General features: G+C 46.5%; 1 protein-coding gene across 4 annotated transcripts in view; it reads left to right on the top strand.

Moving 5' to 3' along the window:
- ITGA7 (integrin subunit alpha 7) overlaps positions 1–21,482 on the top strand; it is a 169,190-nt gene that overhangs the window by 121,741 nt on the left and 25,967 nt on the right. For all 4 annotated transcript variants that reach the window (XM_029594686.1, XM_029594683.1, XM_029594684.1 and 1 more), the window contains exons 7-18: positions 2,274–2,467; positions 3,370–3,458; positions 7,342–7,469; positions 7,566–7,661; positions 11,180–11,241; positions 11,738–11,907; positions 12,651–12,800; positions 13,180–13,295; positions 13,505–13,688; positions 14,588–14,671; positions 14,952–15,031; positions 15,461–15,538. In XM_029594686.1, the coding sequence (XP_029450546.1) occupies positions 2,274–2,467; positions 3,370–3,458; positions 7,342–7,469; positions 7,566–7,661; positions 11,180–11,241; positions 11,738–11,907; positions 12,651–12,800; positions 13,180–13,295; positions 13,505–13,688; positions 14,588–14,671; positions 14,952–15,031; positions 15,461–15,538 (1,431 nt within the window). The remainder of the gene's footprint in view (positions 1–2,273; positions 2,468–3,369; positions 3,459–7,341; positions 7,470–7,565; positions 7,662–11,179; positions 11,242–11,737; positions 11,908–12,650; positions 12,801–13,179; positions 13,296–13,504; positions 13,689–14,587; positions 14,672–14,951; positions 15,032–15,460; positions 15,539–21,482) is intronic.

The raw sequence follows: 21,482 nt of genomic DNA, 5'->3' as shown, positions 1-21,482 counted from the left end.
CAAAACCTGAAAGGTACAGCTACAAAGGTAAAGAGTGTGCAACAGGCATGGACATTATTTAAAAATACCATCTTAGAAACGCAATCCAGATGTATTCCACGCATTAAGAAAGGTGCAAGGAAAGCCAGAATATTGCCGGCATGGTTAAAAAGTGAGGTAAAAAAGGCTATTTTAGCCAAAAGATCTTCATTCAAAAATTGGAAGAAGGATCCATTAGAGGAAAATAGGATAAATCATAAGCATTGGCAAGTTAAATGTAAGACACTGATAAGACAGGGAAATAGAGAATTTGAAAAGGTTGGCCATAGAGGCAAAAACTCATAATAAAAACTTAAAAAAATATATCCGAAGCAGAAAGTCAGTGAGGGAGTTGGTTGCACTGATAGATGATCAAGGGGTTAAAGACACACTTTGGGAAGATAAGGCCATTGCGGAAAGACTAAACAAATTATTCGCTTTGATGTTTACTGTAGAGGATATTGAGGAGATACCAGTTCCGGAGACGGTTTTCAAGGGTGATGATTCAGATGAACTGAACCAAATTATGGTGAACCTATAAGATGTAGTAGGCCAGATTGACAAACTGAAGAGTAGTAAATCACCTGGACTGGATGCTATACACCCCAGGGTTCTGAAAGAATTTAAAAATGAAATTTTATACCTTTTAGTAAAAATTTGTAACCTATCATTAAAATCGTCCATTGTACCTGAAGATTGGAGGGTAGCCAATGTAACTCCGATATTTAAAAAGGTTCCAGGGGAAATCTGGGAAACTATAGACTGGTGAGCCTAACTTCAGTCCCGGGAAAAATCGTGGAAACTGTTATAAAAAATAAAATCACAGAACATTTACATAGACATGGTTTAATGGGACACAGTAGGCATGGATTTACCCAAGTGAAGACTTGCCTCACAAATCTACATTTTTATGAAGGGGTGAATAAACATGGACAAAGGTGAACTGGTAGATGTGGTGTATTTGGATTTTCAGAAGGCGTTCAACAAAGTCCCTCATGAGAGTTCTAAGAAAACTAAAAAGTCATGGGATAGTAGGTGATGTCCTTTTGTGGATTGGCAAACTGGCTAAAAGACAAGAAACAGAGAGAAGGATTAAATGGTCTGTTTTCACAGTGGAGTGCCTCAGGGATCTGTACTTGGACCAGTGCTTTTTAATATATTTATAAATAATATGGAAAGGGGAATGATGAGTGAGGTGCTTAAATGTGCGGATGGCACAAAATTAGTAGAGTAGTTAAATCTTAAGCGGATTGTGATAAATTGCAGAAGGACCTTGTGAGACTGGAAGATTGGGCATCCAAATGGCAGATGAAATTTATTGTGGACAAGTGCAAGGTGATGCATATAGAGAAAAAATAACCTTTGCTTACACGATGTTAGGTTCCACATTAGGAGTTGCCATCCAGGAAAAAGATCTAGGCATCATAGTGGATAATACTTTGAAATCATCGGCTCAGTGTGCTGTGGCAGTCAAAAAAGCAAACAGAATGTTAGGAATTATTAGGAAGGGAACGATGAATAAAATGGTGGATGTCATATTGCCTTTGTATTGCTCCATGGTGAGACTGCACCTTGAATACTGTGTACAATTCTGGTCGCCGCATCTCAAAAAAGATATGGTTGCACTGGAGAAAGTACAGAGAAGGGCAACCAAAATGATAAAGGGGATGGAACGGCTCCCCTATGAGGAAAAGCTAAATAGGTTGGGGCTGTCCAGCTTGGAGAAGAGATGACTGAGGGGGGATATGATAGAGGTCTACACAATCATGAAAGGACGAACGGGTAAATGTGAATCGGTTATTTACTCTTTCGGATAATACAAGAAATAGGGGGCACTTCATGAAGTTAGCAAGTAGCTCATTTAAAACAAATCAGAGATAACATTATTTTTCACTGAATGCATAATTAAGCTCTGGACTTCATTGCCAGAGGATGTGGTTACAGCAGTTAGTGTAACTGGGTTTAAAAAAGGTTTGGATAAGTTCCTAGAGCAGAAGTCCATAAACTGCTATTAATCAATAAGGAGTAGTAGCCTGGGATCTCTTCATTTAATGTTTGGGAACTTGCCAGGTACTTGTGACTTGGATTGGTCGCTGTTGGAAACAGGATGCTGGCCTTGATGGACCCTTGGTCTGACCCAGTATGGCATGCCTTATGGTCTTAGGGCCCTGGACCTTGCCTCATTAGCAGATTGGGTAATGGCACACAGGCTTCCTAAAGAATGTTCCCACTCTCTCCTTCACCTCCTTCCACAGGTGGATGGACCTGATTGTTGGAGCTCCCAATTTTTTTGACCGCAAAGAAGAGATTGGTGGGGCAGTGTACGTGTACATCAACCAGGCGGGGCGATGGGGCAGCACGAAGCCCCTCCGACTAAATGGGACCTACGAGTCCATGTTTGGGATTGCGGTCAGCAGTTTGGATGATATCAACCAGGATGGGTTCCAAGGTGAGGTGCCAGGACAATGGGAGGGGGTGGGGGGTGGAGGTGGCGGCGCTGTGAAGATTTCGAACTTGTGCTTTGTGGGGGGTTTGAGGATGTCTCCTAGGGCTGGTATGTGGGCATTGCTTCAGGACCGCACATAAACTGGGTTGGGACGGGAGCAAGGAAGGCCGCATCCCGGGGTGATGATGGCACGGGGTGGCAGGCAGGATACTGTGGGGCGAGAGGCTCCAAAATAAGTCCACATAGAAGTCGTGTCTGCCCCCCCCCCCCCCCCCGTTCTCCTGCCAGGGCAGAGATAAATCAGTACAGTATAACACTCATCGGAAAAGAAATGTGACCAAAAGAGTCAAGCAAAAACTCCCCTGAGACATTGTGTGGGAAGGGATGCTTCCTCCCTCAGTCTGTCAGACATGCTTATAATTCTGCTGCATTGGTGGTAGGGCAGCGGCTCTTTCCAGGGGCTCGGGACTGAAGGCAGTAGGTCCTGCTGGGGGCACAAGACTGATATTAACATTTTTTTTTTTTTGGATGTGTAACTGGTGGGGCGGGGGGCAAAGAGGAGTCATCCCCCCCCCTCCCCGCTGGATTTTAATTGACTAAATATTTTGTAATTAGTTATAGGAGTTTGCTTTTCTATATCCTTATTTTTTATGCCCCCTCCACGCCGTCCCCTGGACAGAATTTATAAACGGGAGCTAACTGTGCAATGGAGGATAAGAGACAAGTTCTCACTTAGCTGAGATGCACCGCTGTGGCCCCTCCCCCCCCCCCCCCCCCCCCCCCGGAAGCGTTGGCCCTTACAATGCTGGCTACGTCCTGGTTCTTTCCCGCTGAGCATCCTTCGGCGGAGTTACAGTCGCGCTCTGCAGCTGGCTCCAATGCTGCTCTTGGTTGTTCTCTTGCAGATATTGCTGTGGGCGCCCCTTTCGATGGTGCGGGCAAAGTTTACATATATCATGGCAGCAGCTTAGGAATCGTCACTAAACCAACTCAGGTAAGAGCAAGGCAAGGAAAGCAGCAGAAATAGAGGTTTGGTTGAAACGGGGAAGGCAGGGCAGGTGGGTGCGAGCTTGAGAGACAGCTGATGGAGGGAACGGCGTGATGGATTTATTGGAGGGAGGAACAGAGAGGTGGGTGAATGAAGATGAATCCTTGGGTTCATCCATTGAGGTCTTTTCAAATGATCACTTATTTGCTCATGATTTTCTTTATTGATTTAGGTTTAGCTCGCGCCTTTTCATGATTAGCTCAAGGCAAGTTACATTTAGATATAGCAGGTATTTGCCTGTCCCCAGAGGGCCTCCAATCCAAGAGGCTCATTTACTAAGTCGCGTTAGGGTTTTAATTCATGGTAAACAATATTCACTCTATGCTCTCTTAAAAACCTGTCACAGCATAGGAATGGCAGAAGACATGTAAATCACATAACGCGGCTTGCCTCAAAATTCACAAGTCACGTTATTTGTTCTAAAGTTGGCTGCCATTCTGGAGTTGCAACTAACTTTTTCCAGAGCATCCAGACACTGAGTGCTCCTATGCTCTTGGGGCCATCATTTGAAAGGGGTCCGATCAAACACCCCCTCCCCCGTTCCACCCTGTCACCTGTGAGAAGGTCCAAATGCGGAAAAAAAAAGGGGTTAAACAAGTGTCAAACCCTGGGCATAGGCCCCCTCTCACTCCCTCATTTTGAAACCCCCCCCCCCATAGGTCTTATCTATGTAGTCCTAGGAGTCCAGTGGAGCTTGCAGCATCTCCTAAGGCTCCTGGCCTGGTATCACCATGTTCAAAATACCCTAGGGGCTGGCGCTATTTAGGACATGACAACAACACTGGGCCAAGAGCCTTAGGGGGTGCTCTGGGCCTCACTGAACCAGAGGAGCCAGGGGGTGTCGGGCCGGAGTGAGCTAGGGTGGGGGAGTTCCAGGGGGGTTGTTTTGCAAAATAGGAGAGGAGTTTGGGAAGAGGTGGAGGAGCCTGTGCCTGGGATCACCTCAACTGTACCTTAATTTTTCAACTGTACCTTAATTTTTGAGCTCTTTCATCTTTTGTATTTATACTGTACTCACACTCCATTTACTCTATCTCTTTTATATTTATTTTCTATATAATATTTATTACTATATTACTATGTTTAATTGGTTATCTACTCTATTTGTTCCATCATTATTGTTATTGTTCTATTGTTACCTGTTTTATTGTTCAACTGTTCTATGTAAAGCCCACTACTCTTTTTGGGCATTTAAAAGTTGTATGTAAACCGGATTGATTTGTAGTTCCTACAAGAACTTCGGTCTATAAAAATTAAAAATAAATAAATAAATAAATAAACGGGGCTAGAAGAGGGTTGGGGGTGGGCAGGCCTGGATTTATTTATTTAAAATCATTTATTAATCACTTGTACAACATCAGTGTACAACATAATCAGTGTACAACATAATAATAACCATTTCATAACCATAATAAAGTCAACTACATAAAATTATCAGAATCACCACCACCTCAAATGCGAATGGTGAATCAGCATGCAAAAGCATTTCCCATTAGCCGGGTTTTTAGCTGTTTCCGGAATCTCAATAGGTCTGCTTCTTCCCTCAATATCAAAGGTAAACTATTCCATAAATTCAGAATTAAGGAAGAAAAGGAACCTATTCTGCAAGCAAGAATGACATAAAGTCTTATCCGCTGGAAGATGTTTCTTATCTGATGGTAAATTCCTACTGACTTCATTCCACTTCAATCAGCTTCTCAAATGCCAAGGGCCTAAGCCTCGCAAACTCTTAGATATGTAAAGAACCGATTTTTAAATCTGCATCATGCAGTCACAGGGAGCCAATGTAGGCCTTGTAACAATGGGCTGCAGATGTACGGGTGGAACCACCCATGACAATGCGCGCTAGCGTGTCTTTCTGTATTAATTGTAATTTAAGAGTCGGCTTCTCCAGAAGCCCCAGATACAAAGCATTGCAGTAATCCATTATGTGCATAGGCAACTGATTTTAGTGCTGACAAATCTAAATATGGCCTAATTTGTCTCAATGTTTTAACTTTGAGACGGATGTTCCCAGCCCAGTGCGCAATGCGCTTTTCCGTGCATAGAGACGAATCCAACTCCAAGGGATCTTACCTCCTCCTTTGGGAGGGGGTGGGGGGTGTCATGTCAAAACCATTCAGTTTTGATGGTTTCAGAACGTCACCACTCCCCAGCTGTAATACCTCCGTCCTTCTTGCATTTAGAACCTATTTACTCACTTTAGGTATAGGCAGCTAAATCCGGCACTAAATTCTTATAGGCGCCGGAGCGCTGCCGCTATTGCCATGCCTAAAACGTAGTCTGCAGCCGCAGTACCCTGTCTCTCTTCCAGCGGCACCTGATGATGATGATGATGAAAAAGCAGCACGGGGCCCTCCTGCGCCGATGGATCCCGTGGCATCCCCTCCTCCCACACAGGCCTTCTGTTACCATGGAAACCCTTGCGAGGGGCGTGGAGCATCGCAGGGTCCCTAAGCCTGCGGGAGCTGCCGAATGCCCTGCGCTGCTTTCTCGTCATCTTCAGGTGCTGCGACTTGGAGGTGAGGAGGGAAGGGGATTTGGGTAGGCAGGACTGTCCTCACACCTCTCCACAGGGAGGAGGGGGGAGGATAACTCCCCTCCCCCCCCCCTACTGCCTACGGACACATTTTGCCTTAATGCAGGAAAAATCGCATTAAATTTGCAAAGCTGCGGGGCTCATTACTACAACTGTGTGAATCCTGTGGTATTATTCCCTCTGGGGAAAAATACCGTGGCTTAGTAAATAGACCACTAAATTTGTGCTGGAGACAGTGGAGGATGAAGTGACTTGCCCAAGGTCACAAGGAGTGGCAGTTAATATGAAAGGACTCGTGACATTTGCGATGCAGGAAATAACTTAAGCCGTGGTGGCCCCGTGCACGCTTTGCGCACAAGTGTGCAGATGTAGAGGACAAAATTTCCAAGCCGTTTCTGTGGGTAAGAAGCATTGTATCCACATTGACCGTGTGCTGGAAAATCTCCCAGCCGCAAAGCGCTGGAAAGTCCTGCAACAGGAACTCTTTTAGCCGCACTGCGAGGAGGCATTCCCGGGGATGCACTGAAGGTAAGGGAGGAAACATACATCTGTGGCTGGACATTTTCAACTTCTTTTCCAGAAAAAAAAAAAAATCCAATTGCAGAAAGATCAGGTGCAAATGTACTTGATACCATGGGCAAGCATCAAAGCAGAAATGTGCAGACTTTCACTCTGAAACTTAGGGCAAAGCCCACAGGTAGAAAGCGCCTGCAGACTTTATCCCAGTATGGAAGGTTGAAAAACTGGCCCTAGTAATGCACGGCGCATTATATCCATGAGACCGAGGACTTGACAGAAGAACGCAATGAGGGCGAGGGAAAAGGGAGGGGAGGTGGAGAGCATGAGAAGGGTCTGGGAGTTGCACAGGAGGGGAAAGAGAAGGGTTGGAGGGGGGGAAAGCTGATGAAGGGGGAGATTGGAGGATAGGAAAGGAATGGATGTGTGTAAGGAAATGTGTAATAACGTTGTAATGTTTTATGTTATTTTACTGACTGTGTGTTAGGATGTTTTTATATTTTATGAATGTTGGATTGTAATCCACGTTGATCACTTTTGTGGAATTTGTGGAATAACAGAATGAGTAAATAAATAAAATAAGGGATTGAAGGAAGAGACGGCTTAGAGGCTGGAGAAGGGATGAAGGTGTAGGGGAAAGGGTTGCTAGAGAGATGGAGAGGATAGGAGGAGAGTGAGGACATCCAGCTGGGTTGGTAGATGGTCTAGATAATTTGTGGAGGCTCATGTGACACCCCCCTTTCCTTCTTTTGATTCTGGCACATCTTCTTGTAGATATTGGATGGCGTGGGCGCTGGGGTGAAGACCTTTGGTTACTCAATCTCTGGGGGTCTTGATATCGATGGGAACTCTTACCCGGATCTTCTTGTCGGCTCGCTTTCGGACACTGTGGTTTTGTACAGGTGAGAGCACTGCGACGTGTGCTGAAGGCGCATGCCTGTATCGTAAGGTTTTAAGTTTCGCAGCACTTTTCCTCATGGTGCCTTTTTGCCTTGCAGAGCGCGACCTGTCATTCACGTGGCTTATAACATCAGTATCCATCCCCACACCATTGATCTGGCGCACAAGAATTGTCAGCACTCCACCGCAGCCTGGTGAGAAGAAGTTTCTCTCTGTCTCACGCAGAGTGCACGCTCGTCCTAGGCTGTCTCTCTCTCTCTCTCTCTGATTGCATGATCTCCTTCCAGGCTGTCTCTTTCTGTCTCTCTCTCTCTCTCTCTCTCAGGGCAAGAGCTCTTCCCTTGCAAGCTAGCGCCATCTGTTTGTGTAACCCTTGAAGTTCAATTTTCTTTATGACTCCTTGTGTCTGAAACCTGCACTTTGATTCCCAACCCAGTATCAGAAATGAATCCACACGCTCTTTAGTGAGTAACAGTTTTATCTTTACTGGAATGAATGACTGAAATAAATCTGTTCACTTCCTAAGCATCTGCATTTATCATATAAACACATGTATATAGTACAAGAGAAAACTCAACTTTGTCGTAACTCATGTTAAGTATTTCAACCAGAATCAGCAGGTGATATAACACCCGACCTTAAGCAGTCTCTGAACAAGCAAAGTCCCAGATTGTATCCTACTGTGTGTCCATTTGAATTTAGAGCTGAAGAGGGCGTCAGTACTGCTCTTTGCTTCAACTGCCAAATCCACAATACAGCAGCCTCTATCCAAAAGAAGAGCTTCAAATCCTGACAGGGCACAGTTCAATTACTCCCAAGTCGTCCACAGCAGGGTTCCAGAAAAGAGAACCTTAATCAGCACAGATAATATTTATTAATTCAGAGCAGGGCAGGAACTCTGTTCAAGCTGAGCAGTGATCTGTTTGCACATGCTCAGACAATCCAATTTTGAATCTCCTTTCCCCCCCCCAGCTCTTAAAGAGACAGCACTCTATTGTCAGTCTTTTCATGTCACAATGATGATTCAACATTTCTCTGCCCTAGTTCCTAGAGGTATGTTACATTTGCTTCTGGGATCTGTTGGTCTTTGTCACTGATATTGTCTGTGTTTGGAGACACTGGCAGTGTTGCCAGACCAGTGGCGTAGCTACGGGTGGGCCTGGGTGGGCAGGTGCCCACCCAACTTAGACCCAGGCCCACCCAACTGGCACCGGAACTGCAAGGCTGTCGCGGGATCCCATCCCCGCGACAGCGAACAAGAGAACCCACGCCTCGCGCGCCATCACGGCACACGTGGGGAAAGCGCGGCTGCGGCCGTAAGGCCAACCGGTCTTCCTGTTGAGGGGGGGAGCGGAAGCGCCGCGGGCAGCTTCCGCTTCCTCCCCCCAAAGCAGGAAGATCAGCTGCCTCTCCTGCTGCCACCCGTTCTCCTGCTATCTTCGGGTCAAACGGCCCGCCGAACTTCCTGTTTGGGGGAGCGGAAGCGCCGCGCACAGCTTCCGCTTTCTCCCCCAAAGCAGGAAGATCAGCTGCCTCTCCTGCTGCCACCGGCCTCCTGCTATCTTCGGGCGTCGGGCCGTATGGTCCGCCGATCTTCCTGCTGGGGGGAGGGAGGAAGCGGACGTTGTGCGCTGCGCTTCCGCTCCCCCCCCCCGACAGGAAGTTCGGACGCCCGAAGATAGCAGGAGTCCGGTGGCAGCAGGAGAGGCAGCTGATCTTCCTGCTCTGGGGGAGAAAGCGGAAGCTGTGCACGTGCTTGAATGTGTATGTGTGGATGAGAATGGGAGTGTGTGTGGGTGAAAACTGGAGCCTGGGTGTGTATGTGGGTGAGAATGGAAGCTTGAATATGTGGGTGAATGGGAGCTCGAATGTGTGTATGTGTGGTTGAGAATGGGAGCCTGGGTTTGTGGGTGGGTGAGAATGGGAGCTTGAATGTGTGTATATATGGGTGAGAATGAGAGCCTGGGTTTGTGTGGGTGGGTGAGAATGGAAGCTTGAATATGTGAATAAGAATGGGTGCTTGAATGTGTGTATGTGTGGGTGAGAATAGTATCTTAAATGTGTATATGTATGGATGAGAATGGGAGCTTGAATATGTGTGGGTGAGACTGGGAGCATGGGTTTGTGGGTGAGAATGGGAGTCTGGGTTTATGTGTGTGGGTGAGAATGGGTGCCTGGATGTGCATCTGTGTGTGCATAAGAATATAAGCCTGGGGAGGGGTGAGAAAGTGAGAACTTGAATGTGAGCTTGAGGGGGGGGGGGGGGGAGAGCATATGAGAGTGAGAGCTTGAGTGTGTGAGAGGGAGTCTGTGAGAGAAAGCGTGTGTGTGTGTGGAAGGGAAGAAGACAGTAATAGAAGAAAGACACTGAAAAGGAATTAGGAAATGAGCTATAAGGGAAAAAATGGGAAAAAGAGACCAGGACCAACTGATTAGAAAAATACAAAGATCAGACAACAAAGGTAAAAATATATATCTATATTTTGAGATGTTAGCAATTTAAATATAAGCAACACAACCGCTCTCTCAAAATTTATGGACAGGTAGGAGCCGTGTATAAAATCGTAATAATAAGAAGGCTAAAGTACCACAAATCACCGTGAATTATGTTTGTATCATTAAGTAAACCTCATACTTAGGCGTAGATGTGAATGCTATGCTGCATAATTTGGCATTATTTATCAGTAAAAAAACAACTAGTAGACCTGCATGCCTACAGCCCACCCATGTTAACCTTGTGCCCACCCAAAAAATCAATTCTGGCTACGCCACTGTGCCAGACTGAGCTATTTCTTGTCCAGCAGGGCTAGTGTTTTATCCACCCCACCGTGATGTTGGTTGGGCTGATTTTGTGCTTGGACAGAGAGACGGGAGAGCAGCACGGGTGCCTCCATTTGAGGAGAACTTCTCCACCCGCTTCCTTTGCTCCTTTGGATCTTCTGATCGGGACATCCCCCGTGCTCCCTGCACGTTGAGATTTTCGGCTCCGTCAGCCCTGCTCTTTTTAATTTTAAGAAGAGGAGAATTTTGGGCTGCAACTTTATTTATTTATTTATTTATTTTATTACTTTGTCCCACTCGCTCTTTGGGCTACCTTTTGGGCTGCGATTCTGTTATTTTGGGCTACAAACCCCTTTTCATTTCTGCCAACACTTGATACCATCCACAATCACATCAAACTCAGCTTCTTCAGAGGATATTATGGGATCATTGCTGAGGAAACTAAAAAAAAAAAAAGAAAACCCCCCCCACCTTTCTAAGCAACCCGAAGCAATTATCTTTCCTATGTAAAAATTCTGTCCTGATCCCAAAAGAAGTCAACTAGAGCAAATCCTAGTCCAAGACCTCCCATAATTTCAGCAATGCCCTTCCTTGCTCGAGACCTCCTATAATTCTAGCCATGCAGCTCCTCCTATATTTCCTATAATCCCACTAATGCTGTCCCTCACCTGGGTTCTCCTATGATGACAGCCCCCCCCCCCCCCCCCCCCCCGCTCTCTCGGGACATTTTATAATCTTACCATTGCAGTGCCTGAACCCAACCACCTATATAATCTAGGCAATGCCCTCCCTCTCCTGGGACTTGCCCTTCTATAATCTTAGCAATACGCTTGCCTGGGACCTGTGTTATCAGCCTTTTGTGGCCAGAACCTGAATTCAGTAGGCGATCAACTGACCTCACATCTTGCTCTCTCTAATTCCTTCTCCACAGCGTGGATTTGAAAGCCTGCTTTAGCTATACAGCCAGTCCGGATAGCTACACTCCTAAGATACGTGAGTATTAACTCCTTAATCATTTATTTACGTTCTGCTTTTCTGGCACTTCAAAGCAGATTACATTCAGGCACTGTAGGCATTGCCCTATCCCCGCAGGGCTTTCGTGCATGCAACAATCATTCCAGGGGGCTGCTGGCTCCTTGGGGCAAAGGTTATTTCACGGACACTCATTCCTGGGTTTCTCCCTCACAGTTTATGCTCTATAGGCTGGAGAGCCATCCTGTGGGGTGTAATCTCTGTGTCATACAATCCTTCTCCTATTGCCCCACCCTCTTCTCTTCACGTCACTCCCCATATCCTGCCCCATTCCTGTCCTGCAGGGCCGACCTGGGGTGACCCTGCCCTTCCCACTTTGTGCGTGGGCTGTCTTTGGAGATTGCCAGTTCCGTGGCTGTGCTTTTTTTTTTTTCCTATGCCGTCCGTTTCCCGTCATCTTGCACCGCACCTGCCAACGGCTTCAGTGGGTAACGGTCCGTTCTCGTCCTGCTTCTAGTTCTGGACTACGTGTTCGATGCTGATGCGGACAGGAGGAAGCTGGGGAAGTTGCCCAGGGTCTCTTTCTTGAGCAGGAAGCCCACGGATCCGGAGTACCAGTACTCAAGCGTGGTGGAATTACCACGCCAGAAAATGCGATCCTGCATGAAGGCCAGCTTCCAGCTCCAGGTACGGGCCCGCCCTCTTCAGCTGAGCTACCTTCGATCAGCTGGGACCTCTTTTCCTGAATCTCGGCAGCACGCCTTGCCTTCTCATTAAGCTGCTGGCGTAGCAGAGCAAACCCTCCAAAAAAAAAAATAAAAGTATTTTATTTACCAATTCACCAAAAAAATGTCTCTGATGACTGCTGTACAGGGGCAGTGACATGAAGCGAGGGTGTGATCACACAGGATCTGATTACTAGTAATAGAACAACATGGGGTCTGCAGCAGTCCAGATTAAGCACAAGGGGTTTTTTTTGCTTTTATAATTTTCTCCCTTCATACAGGCAGGTGATGAACCCTGACCCAAGCTGGGATGTGAGGAGAGTTGCCTTCTTTAATGTGATACAAACTCGAATCCCTTTTTGAGTCAAGAACTTCTTGTCCATGAAGGTCGGTATAGAAAAGTGTTAAAATAAATAATTATTTTTGCACTTTATCTATTCCACTTCTGTTGGGCATAGAAATTGGTTCTATAACTTGTGTTTTTATGGGGGTGCGTGGTTATATCACTGTAACCAGATCCTGTGTGATCACGTTCTAGGTTTATATGATTGCCCTGTGTCAGTATAGCTGCGATTATTGCATAAGCCACTTTTTTTTTTTTTTTTGGAGAGTTTGCATAATTAGGTGTAGCAGAGCAGGACGGGTCTGCATGCCCGTTAACCTCTCCATCCTTAACCCTGCGCTATCTATATCTTCCGATCTCAGGAGGATGTGCGGGACAAGCTCCACCCCATTCCTGTGACTCTCACGTACAACATCAAGCACTCGCGGGGCAAGCGGCAGGCGGGCCAGGAGGCCCTGGCCCCCCTCGTTCCTGTGTTAAATGCACAAGTGCCCAATACCTACAGAGCAGAAGTAAGACATCATCTGGAACTCGAAACTAATCCTGCTTCCCCTCACCCCATTTCTCCTCCTCCCTCTCCTCCATCCTCCTTCACTGTCCTCTCACCCCATTCCTCCTCCAATCTCTTTTCTCATACTTGTCCCCCCCCCCTTATCTTCTCCCATTCCTCTAGCCTTCCTCCTTGTCTTATCACCCTATTACTCTTCTCACCTCATTTCTCCTCCTTCTCTCGCTTTCTCTCCCTTCTGCCTCTCCTTACTTCCTATCCCAGTTGCTGGTCCCCTTTATTCTGGTGGTTGCCTTTGGTGCCTTCCTCACTGTCACTAGCCGGCCCCACCCCATTCCCTCTCACCTTTGCTAGTCCCCTCACTCTGGCTTGTTCCCGTGCAGGTGAACTTTCTGAAGCAGGGCTGTGGAGATGACAAGATTTGCCAAAGCAACCTTCAGATAAACCACCACTTTTGCTCCCGCGTCGGCAAAACTGACCAATTCTTGAGGCTGCCACGGTGAGGAACTGGATACCTCTCCCAGGAGAAAGACAAGTAGTGTGCATGCCTTAGGGTGTATGTGCGAGGGTGTGTGCCTGAACGTTCATGCATATGTGTGCGTGGGGGGAGGGTGTAATAGCATCGCGTTGCTTTCTTTAGTACTGCCAACCCGACTCCATGCTCCATATTAAAGCCCCAGAATCTCTCTCCTGTCCTCTCTTCCGCAGTGGGGATGATGAGAACGCCATCTTTGCTCTGACAGATCAGAAGGATATCGCCCTGGAGATCACCGTCACGAACCTGCCATCGGATCCCTTGCACCCCGAGCGGGATGGAGACGACGCCCACGAGGCTCAGCTCACTGCCAGCTTCCCAGACACGCTCTTCTACTCCTCATTCCGACCCTCAGCGGTAAGAGCAGGGGCAGGGCCGGGACTCTACTGGGGTAAGAGCAGAACGGGGCCAGGGAACCGTGTGGCTCAGGCAGGTGTTGAGGGAGAGATGCAGGGGGACTCTGGCTTGCTTGCCTGAGTGGGGCTTTATAGAACATAAGAACTTGCCATACTGGGTCAGACCAAGGGTCCATCAAGCCCAGCATCCTGTTTCCAACAGAGGCCAAAACCAGGCCATAAGAACCTGGCAATTACCCAAACACTAAGAAGATCCCATGCCACTGATACAATTAATAGCAGTGACTATTCCCTAAGTAAAATTGATTAATAGCCATTAATGGACTTCTCCTCCAAGAACTTATCCAAACCTTTTTAAAATCCAGCTACATTAACTACACTAACCATATCCTCTGGCAACAAATTCCAGAGTTTAATTGTGTGTAGAGTGAAAAAGAATTTTCTCTGATTAGTTTTACGTGTGCTACTTGCTAACTTCATTTATCCGTTCTAGACCTCTCATAATTGTGAAGACCTCTATCATATCCCCCTCAGCCATCTCTTCTCCAAGCTGAACAGCCCTAACCTCTTCAGCCTTTCCTCATAGGGGAGCTGTTCCATCCCCTTTATCATTTTGGTTGCCCTTCTCTGAACCTTCTCCAATGCAACTATATCTTTCTCTCCCCTTGCCCCTACCACCCTATCTCTCTAATGCCCTCATTCATCCTCATTCACATTCACACAATCCCCTCCATTCCTTCACTTTGATTCCCCACCCTCCACCCTCCACACACACACACACACACACACACAAACACACTCCTCCTTCCCTGCAGGTGTTTAACAAGACATGGGGGTTACTGCTGGGTGTTGGGCAAGCTGTGACCCTCTAATTTTGCTTGTCTCTTTTCTTCCTTCCAGGATAAGGAGGTTGAATGTGTCTCTAACCAGAATGGATCTCAGGTGGTGTGTGATTTGGGAAACCCCATGAAACGAGGAGCTGAGGTCAGGGTCGCCAGAGACTCCCACCACGGCTGCTGAGCCATGTCCCTGCTTCAGCAGGGGGTCTGAATAAAGGATTCTCTTTCCTCTGTCGCTCCCAGCCCCTGCACACGCTTGCGTGCCACTTCCCGTGTCTGCACATGCTTGCACTTCACATGCATGTACGCATTTCCACGTCGCTTCCAGCGCTCTCATGTGTTCATGCATCACTCTGTCCTCTCATCCTGTCTTTTCTTCCTTTTTTTCTTTTTTTTTTCCTAATTCCTCTCCTTGGTTCTCGTAGGTCACGTTCTACCTTGTCATCAGCACCTCAGGGATCACCATTGAAACTACAGAGCTGGAGGTGGTGCTGCTACTATCCACGTAAATATGAATTGGCTCTGCCACTCTGCCCCTTCCATGGCTCCAGGGGAGTTGGGGGCTTAACTTTCTGCTTCTGACATGCATGACTGTATGACGCCTAGTGACCCCTGCACCCTTTCAGTGCTCCCAGGGGAGGCAGAGCTAAACCCCTGCTGCTGTATGGGAGACCTGGAGGACTGGAATAGACACAGAAGCATAGAAGATATTGGCTCACGCAGTCTGCCCCACTAGGTGGCCCTGCTGACATTGCTCTGTTTGGGGAGGCTGGGGCTCCATGTGGCCCTGCTGACATTGAGCTCTGCTTAGGGGGAGGGGCAGCCTGTGATGGGGGCCCTGTGAGGGCCTCGCTAACACCATGCTTCGTACGAGGACGCTGCGGCCTGTTTTGGGGCCCTGCTGACACCATTCTCTCTCTTGATTTTCCTCCAGGATCAGTGAGCAGCCAGACCTGCTACCGATACTGGCCCGAGCTCATGTGGTTATCGAGCTCGCGCTCTCTGTCTCGGGGTAAGTCAGCTTGCGCTGGGGAGTTTAGAATGGAGGAACTTAATTTAATGTAATTTTACTTTATTTATATATCTCATATTTTATATCACCCATTTAGCGAGCTCAGGGCTCGGCAGAAATGCAGTATTAGACATGGTATAATGCACATTCCCTGTACGTACCCAGATCAGTCCAGACGCCTGGGTTTTGCCTCCCTTCCAGCAGATGGCGACAGAGAAATTTTCACAGACACCACCTCTTAATCCGGTGTGCCACCTGCAGATCCTCAGTATTTCTCTGTCTACAGCAGATGGAGGAGGTGCAAAACCTGTGGTTCTGTACCTGAGGAAAAAAAAGTAAAGGAAAAGGATAGAAAAGGAGGAATTCCCTCCCAGGAGGTTGGCAGGTCCTGGTGGGACCATCCTTCTGGTTTTCAGAGGAGGACGAACAGGGGTTGGGGACCTTTGATTTCTCGCTGATCCATGCCAGGGGGTGAAAGCTGGTGGTCCAGTTCCCTCACCCTCAGGAGTCATGGGAGAAACCTGTGCCACCCTTCAGATAAGGCTATTGTTTTCTGTCTGTTTTATAAAGTTTAAAAAAAAAAAGACAGGGAGTGTTTTCTTTTTGTTTGTGATCCCCGTTAGTGGCAGAACCGCTCTGGTCAGTGGCGAGCACCCGTTGCGGCTCCCAGCACATTCTCATTTTCCGGCGTGTGCTGTGTGGCTGGAGTCAGGCGGGGCCTATGCCACGTGGCCCTGTCACTGCCACTGTCACTGATGCCTCTCTGGTGGGGAAGGCATGTCCGGGGGGACTGTGGCGGCATCTTCACAGCGTGGGTCTGGCGGGCCTAGAGCTGCGTTGATCCGTTCCCGCTGAGTGCGGGAACGGCAGCCATCTTGGATACCTTCACGGCAAATGCACAAGCTGCAGCAGGAGGAGGGGATTTCCTGCCTGCGCTTTTTCCGGCTGATCTCTCTGTAGAGGAAGCCTGGGAGGCCCTTGGGGGCCAGTTGGGGGAGAAACAATATCCTCTGGAGGAGGATCAGGAGGGATCCTCCTCTTTTTTGCCAGAATTTATTCTGCTGCTGCACAAAGCCTTTTTGGCCCGCAAGGCCATGGAGCGTCCCTTTCCCAAGTGAAGGATGGCAGAGCCTCCCCCAGGTTCAGGGGCTTTGGGGGCCACTAGGATTCGGAGGATCCTTGGTCCTTCTGGGACAGGGACCACCGAGGAGGGTTCCTTGGAGGAGTCTGTTCGTAGATTGCAATCTGGGAATGGTTCTCTCGACGCTGATCCTTCTTGTTTAGCACAGGTTCCAGAAGAGGAGGCGGGAAAGGTCCTGACAATGGAAAGTGATAATCCAAGGTGGTTCGGCTGTTTCAAAGAAAGTAGCTTGGGTCCCTGATCCCACTGGTCCTGGCAGAATTAGGAATAACAGTTCCGCTGACCTGGAGGAAGTGGATCCGGTCATGACCGGCTTGAGGGGTCCAACCAAGACTTTTCCTTTTCACAGGTCAGTGAAAGAGCTGGTGGTCAGGGAGTGGGACACTCTGGAGACTGGCCTTAAGGTTAGCAGGGCCATGGATAGGCTTTATCCTTTGCCCGAAAACACTCTTGAGATCTTAAGGATGCTGAAGGTGGGTGCTTCGGTCTCGGCAGTTACGAAAAGGACCACCATTCCGGTAGCTGATGCAGCAGTTCTGAAGTATTTGCAGGATAGAAAGCTCGAGGTGCATCTTAAGAAGATTTTCAAGGTGTCTGGTCTTGGCATTCGTGCAGCTGTGTGCAGCAGCTTTATGCTCCGGGCTAGTTTGAGATGGGTACAGCAGTTACAAGGTAACAGGGATATGACACTCCAGAAGTCTAAACAGGAGGAGCGATTGGATTCTGCGGCCGCTTATGGGGCAGATGCTTTGTATGACCTCATTCGCACATTTTCCAGGATTATGTCTGTGGTTTCAGCTAGGAGGCTTCTTTGGTTACGAAACTGGTCAGCAGACATTTCATCAAAGGCTCAGCTGGGAGCTTTGTCTTTTAAGGGCAAATTTCTGTTTGGAGAAGACTTGGAGCAGCTAATAAAGCATCTTGGAGATAAAGAAGGTGCACAAGCTACTGGAGGACAAGCCAAAAGGTCCAAAGGATTTCTCCCTATGTGCTCTCGATTTCGGGGGCAAAGGCATTTCTGTCAGAGCAGAACTCTGGGTGTTGGCCAAAGGCAGACCTCGGGGAGGTCACAGTCCTGGAACCAGCCATTTCGTGGGCGCAGACTGAACCGAGAGGGCTCCAGCCAAGGTAGTGGTGGAGCAAGCCTGCGCATTGAGGCGAGGCTGGCCCACTCCTCAATCCCAGTCATTGGGGGTCATTTGACTCATTTTTACGAGGAATGGGTCAAAATCACGTTGGACCAGTGGGTTCTAAGCGTGACAGGACAAGGCTATGCTTTAGAATTTGCTCGGCCTCTCAGAAACCTGTTTATGGTATCTCCTTGTGCCTCAGCAGAGAAGAAGCAGATCGTTCTGCAGACCATACAGAGATTGCGAATGCTGGGAGCCATTGTTCCCATCCCCCAGGATGAATAGGGAACGGGGCATTATTCCATTTATTTTGTGGTGCCAAAAAAGGAAGGAACCTTTTGTCCAATTCTGGATTTTAAAAAGGTGAACATATTGTTTAACCTAGCCATCAAAGTTCTGGCATGTAAGATCAGGACGAATCCTGAGGTGACAGGCTTTCAGGTAAAGGGAGCAAAGCATGTCATATCCCTCTATGTGGATGAAGTTCTGCTTTTTTTAACGAACCCCAGGCAATCTGGCCCTAAACTGTTAGATATTCTCTTGGAATATGGCAGATTCTCAGGATAAAAAAATTAATTTTTGTAAATCAGAAGTATTTCCTCTTGGACCAATGAGGTTAGAGGAAATACCAAGGTGTTTCTCCACCTTTAAGAAGGCATGGTCTGGTTTCAGATATCTGGGGATTTGGGTATCCCATAGAGTGGCTGATTTGTATAGACTTAACTATGCCCCTGATGTTATAAAGATTAAGCAGGATTTGGTAGGGTGGGATGATCACTTCCTCTCGGGGGCTGGTAGGATTAATGTTTTAAAAATTAATATTTTACCCCATTTAATGTACCTTTTTGAGCATATTTCCTGTTACTTGTCTGGGGGATTTTTCTCTGTTCTTTCTGGGATTATTTCAAAATTCATTTGGCATCAGAAACCAGCGTGTATTAAGATACGTAATCTCTGGAGATCCAAAGAGGCTGAAGGTATGGCTCTTCCGGATTTGCAGAGTTATCATTGGGCCTGTGGGTTAGTGGGGGCTATGGTGTGGCTTCATAGAAAATGTGTTGTATCCTGATATGCGCTCAAACGTAAATTAGCTGGGGATGTGCTCCTGCAACTGGACCTGCTTAAGGGTGCTAAAAAAGCTGGAGGGGGCTAGTCCTCACATCATTTATACTCTAAAAATCTGGAGGTCCCTGAGTTAAAAATTGAAGTGGCCTGAACATGGCCTCTCTGTGCTCAGTCCCTTGCGGGGGAATCTCAGGCTGGCGACGACTATGATGTACAGAGATGCTGCCTGTTGGTAGAGGCTTGGTTTAAAATTTGTGGGGCAATTATGGGAGGATGACAGTACGCAATTTCAGTCCTTTCAAGATCTTCAGGACGAATTCAGGGTAGACAATGATTCAGAAGTATTCTTCCGACATTTAGTGGCTGAGCTGACTTGATGTATAGATAAAGGCTGGCAGCTTCGACCCTGTAGTGCGCATTCTTATTCAGGATACCCTACCTCATAGGGGTATATCTCTTTTCTATAAGGCCTTATTGCAAATACAGGTTATGCTAGAACCACCATTAGGCGGAATTCAGCAATGGAATAGCGACCTTCAGTTGGAACTGACAAGCCAGCAGTGGAAAAGAGCACATAAGATTTCTTTGTGTTCGCCATGTTGAAATGATGGTAAAGCTTCTCCACAGAGCATATTGATATCTTTTATTTTATGTTAAATTTTCTTCTAATTCCACTGGATTATGTTGGCGGGGTTGTGGCTACCCAGGTTCCTATATCCATGTCTTGTGGGCCTGCGAATTCATTGTGGCTTTTTTGGTGGTCCATTATGGTGGTTTGTCACCTCATCTTAGTAAAAGAGATAACCATTAAACCAGAGCTATGTTTGTTGGGGATTTGGGAGGAACACAACCTCACTACAGTGCAAAGGAGGTTGGCAGGTCATTTAATACACGCGGGAAGATTTACGATTGCCTCAATGTGGGAATTGGCTCCTACACTGAGTCGCTGGCTGAGTCAGGTTCATGAGGTTGCGCTGGTGGAAAGACGTAATTGCTGTTATATGATAAAATGTGGTCTCCTTATTGGGCATATCAGAATAACCATTCTACTTGAATGTAGTTATATGGATATGGCATATAGACGTGGTGTGTTGGTTCTTAATCTTTCTGTAAATCGGCCAATACGATTTGTTATGTGTAACATCTTGTTTTTGCTCCCTTCTGGGGGGGGAGGGGGGTTGTTTTGATGAAGGATTGTTTCCTTTTTTGGCTTCTTTTTTAATCTTATTTATTTATTTATTTTTATTTAAAATCTTTTCTATACCGTTGTTAAATTATATACCATCACAACGGTTTACAATAAGGCACAAATATTAATGTTAAACAATAGAAAAAGGATAATACGTTATACAAAAGTGCCAATAGGGTTCCAGTTACAGGAAATTCCAATATAAAGCCTATTTGCTGAGTGATATATGTCTTGTCCTTTTAATACATGTATCATGGTTTATTTATATGTAGTACTCTCTTGTTTTTATCTAAGGTTATCAGTGAGTCAAAAAAAAAAAAGAAACAATTAGCACATAGGATCTAAGTGCTAATGTTATGTTGCCTGCTTTATATACTTTTCTTTTCTCCGTTCTCTTTACAAAAAGCCTGTTTGAACAGCCAGGTTTTTAGACTTCCTTTGAATAGTTTGAAATTTCTCTGTAATTTTATCTCAAGAGGCATTGTGTTCCATAGTATGGGACCCGCCAGTGATAGTGCTCGCTCTCTGACTTGGGTGAGTCTCGCTGTCTTAACAGAAGGAACAGTTAGAAGTGCTTTGTTAGCCGATCTCAGATTTCTATGTGGCACATGTACACGCAGTGCTGTGTTAAGTCACTCCGCTTTTCATCATGAATTAATTTATGTATTGTGCATAGTGCTCTTTTATTTTACTCTTTGTTCTATGGGTAGCCAGTGTAATTCAGCTAGTGTTTCAGTAATGTGATCCCTTTTCCTTTGCCTGTAAATATTCTTGCGGCAAAATTTTGTAGTATTTGGAGTGGTCTTATGGTTGTGTATGGTAGTCCTAAAAGCAGAGCGTTGCAATAATCAGTGCTTGCAAATATTAGGGCTTGTAGAACTGTTCGAAAATTATCTAGTGTTAATAAAGGTTTTAACTTCCTTAGAACCATGAGTTTAGCATATCCTTCTTTTATTTTCAGTGATACATGTTGTTTAAAGCTAAGTTCAGGGTCTATTATTACGCCAAGGTTCCGTACCTTCTCGGCTAATTCCATTTTTTGTTTATTTTTAAGCATTATTGGTGTTTGAATTGGCTCCAAATTTTTTCGCTCCAGGTGTAAGAATTCAGTTTTTTCAATAGTTATAACTAGCTCCATTTGATTTAATAATTGTTTGATTTATATCCAGATAGATATTGGCTAGGTTTAATGTTTTTTCAATTGTGTCATCAATGGATAAAATTAGTTGTATGTCATCAGCATAAATGTAGTGTATGATTCCAAGGCCTGCAAGTAGATGACATAAAGGTAACAGGTAAATATTGAAGAGTGTTGCAGACAGTGCTGGATCAGCACTGTCTGCAACACTGTCTGTGGTACAGCACTGTCTGTGGTACTCTCATTTGTAGTCTTACTTTTTCTGACATTGTGTTTTTAAT

This window comes from Rhinatrema bivittatum, chromosome 3 (genome assembly GCF_901001135.1).
Source record: "Rhinatrema bivittatum chromosome 3, aRhiBiv1.1, whole genome shotgun sequence".
NCBI classification, from domain to species: domain Eukaryota; kingdom Metazoa; phylum Chordata; class Amphibia; order Gymnophiona; family Rhinatrematidae; genus Rhinatrema; species Rhinatrema bivittatum.
The sequence above is the reverse complement of the archived record's forward strand: the minus strand, read 5'-3'. Positions and strand labels throughout refer to the sequence as shown.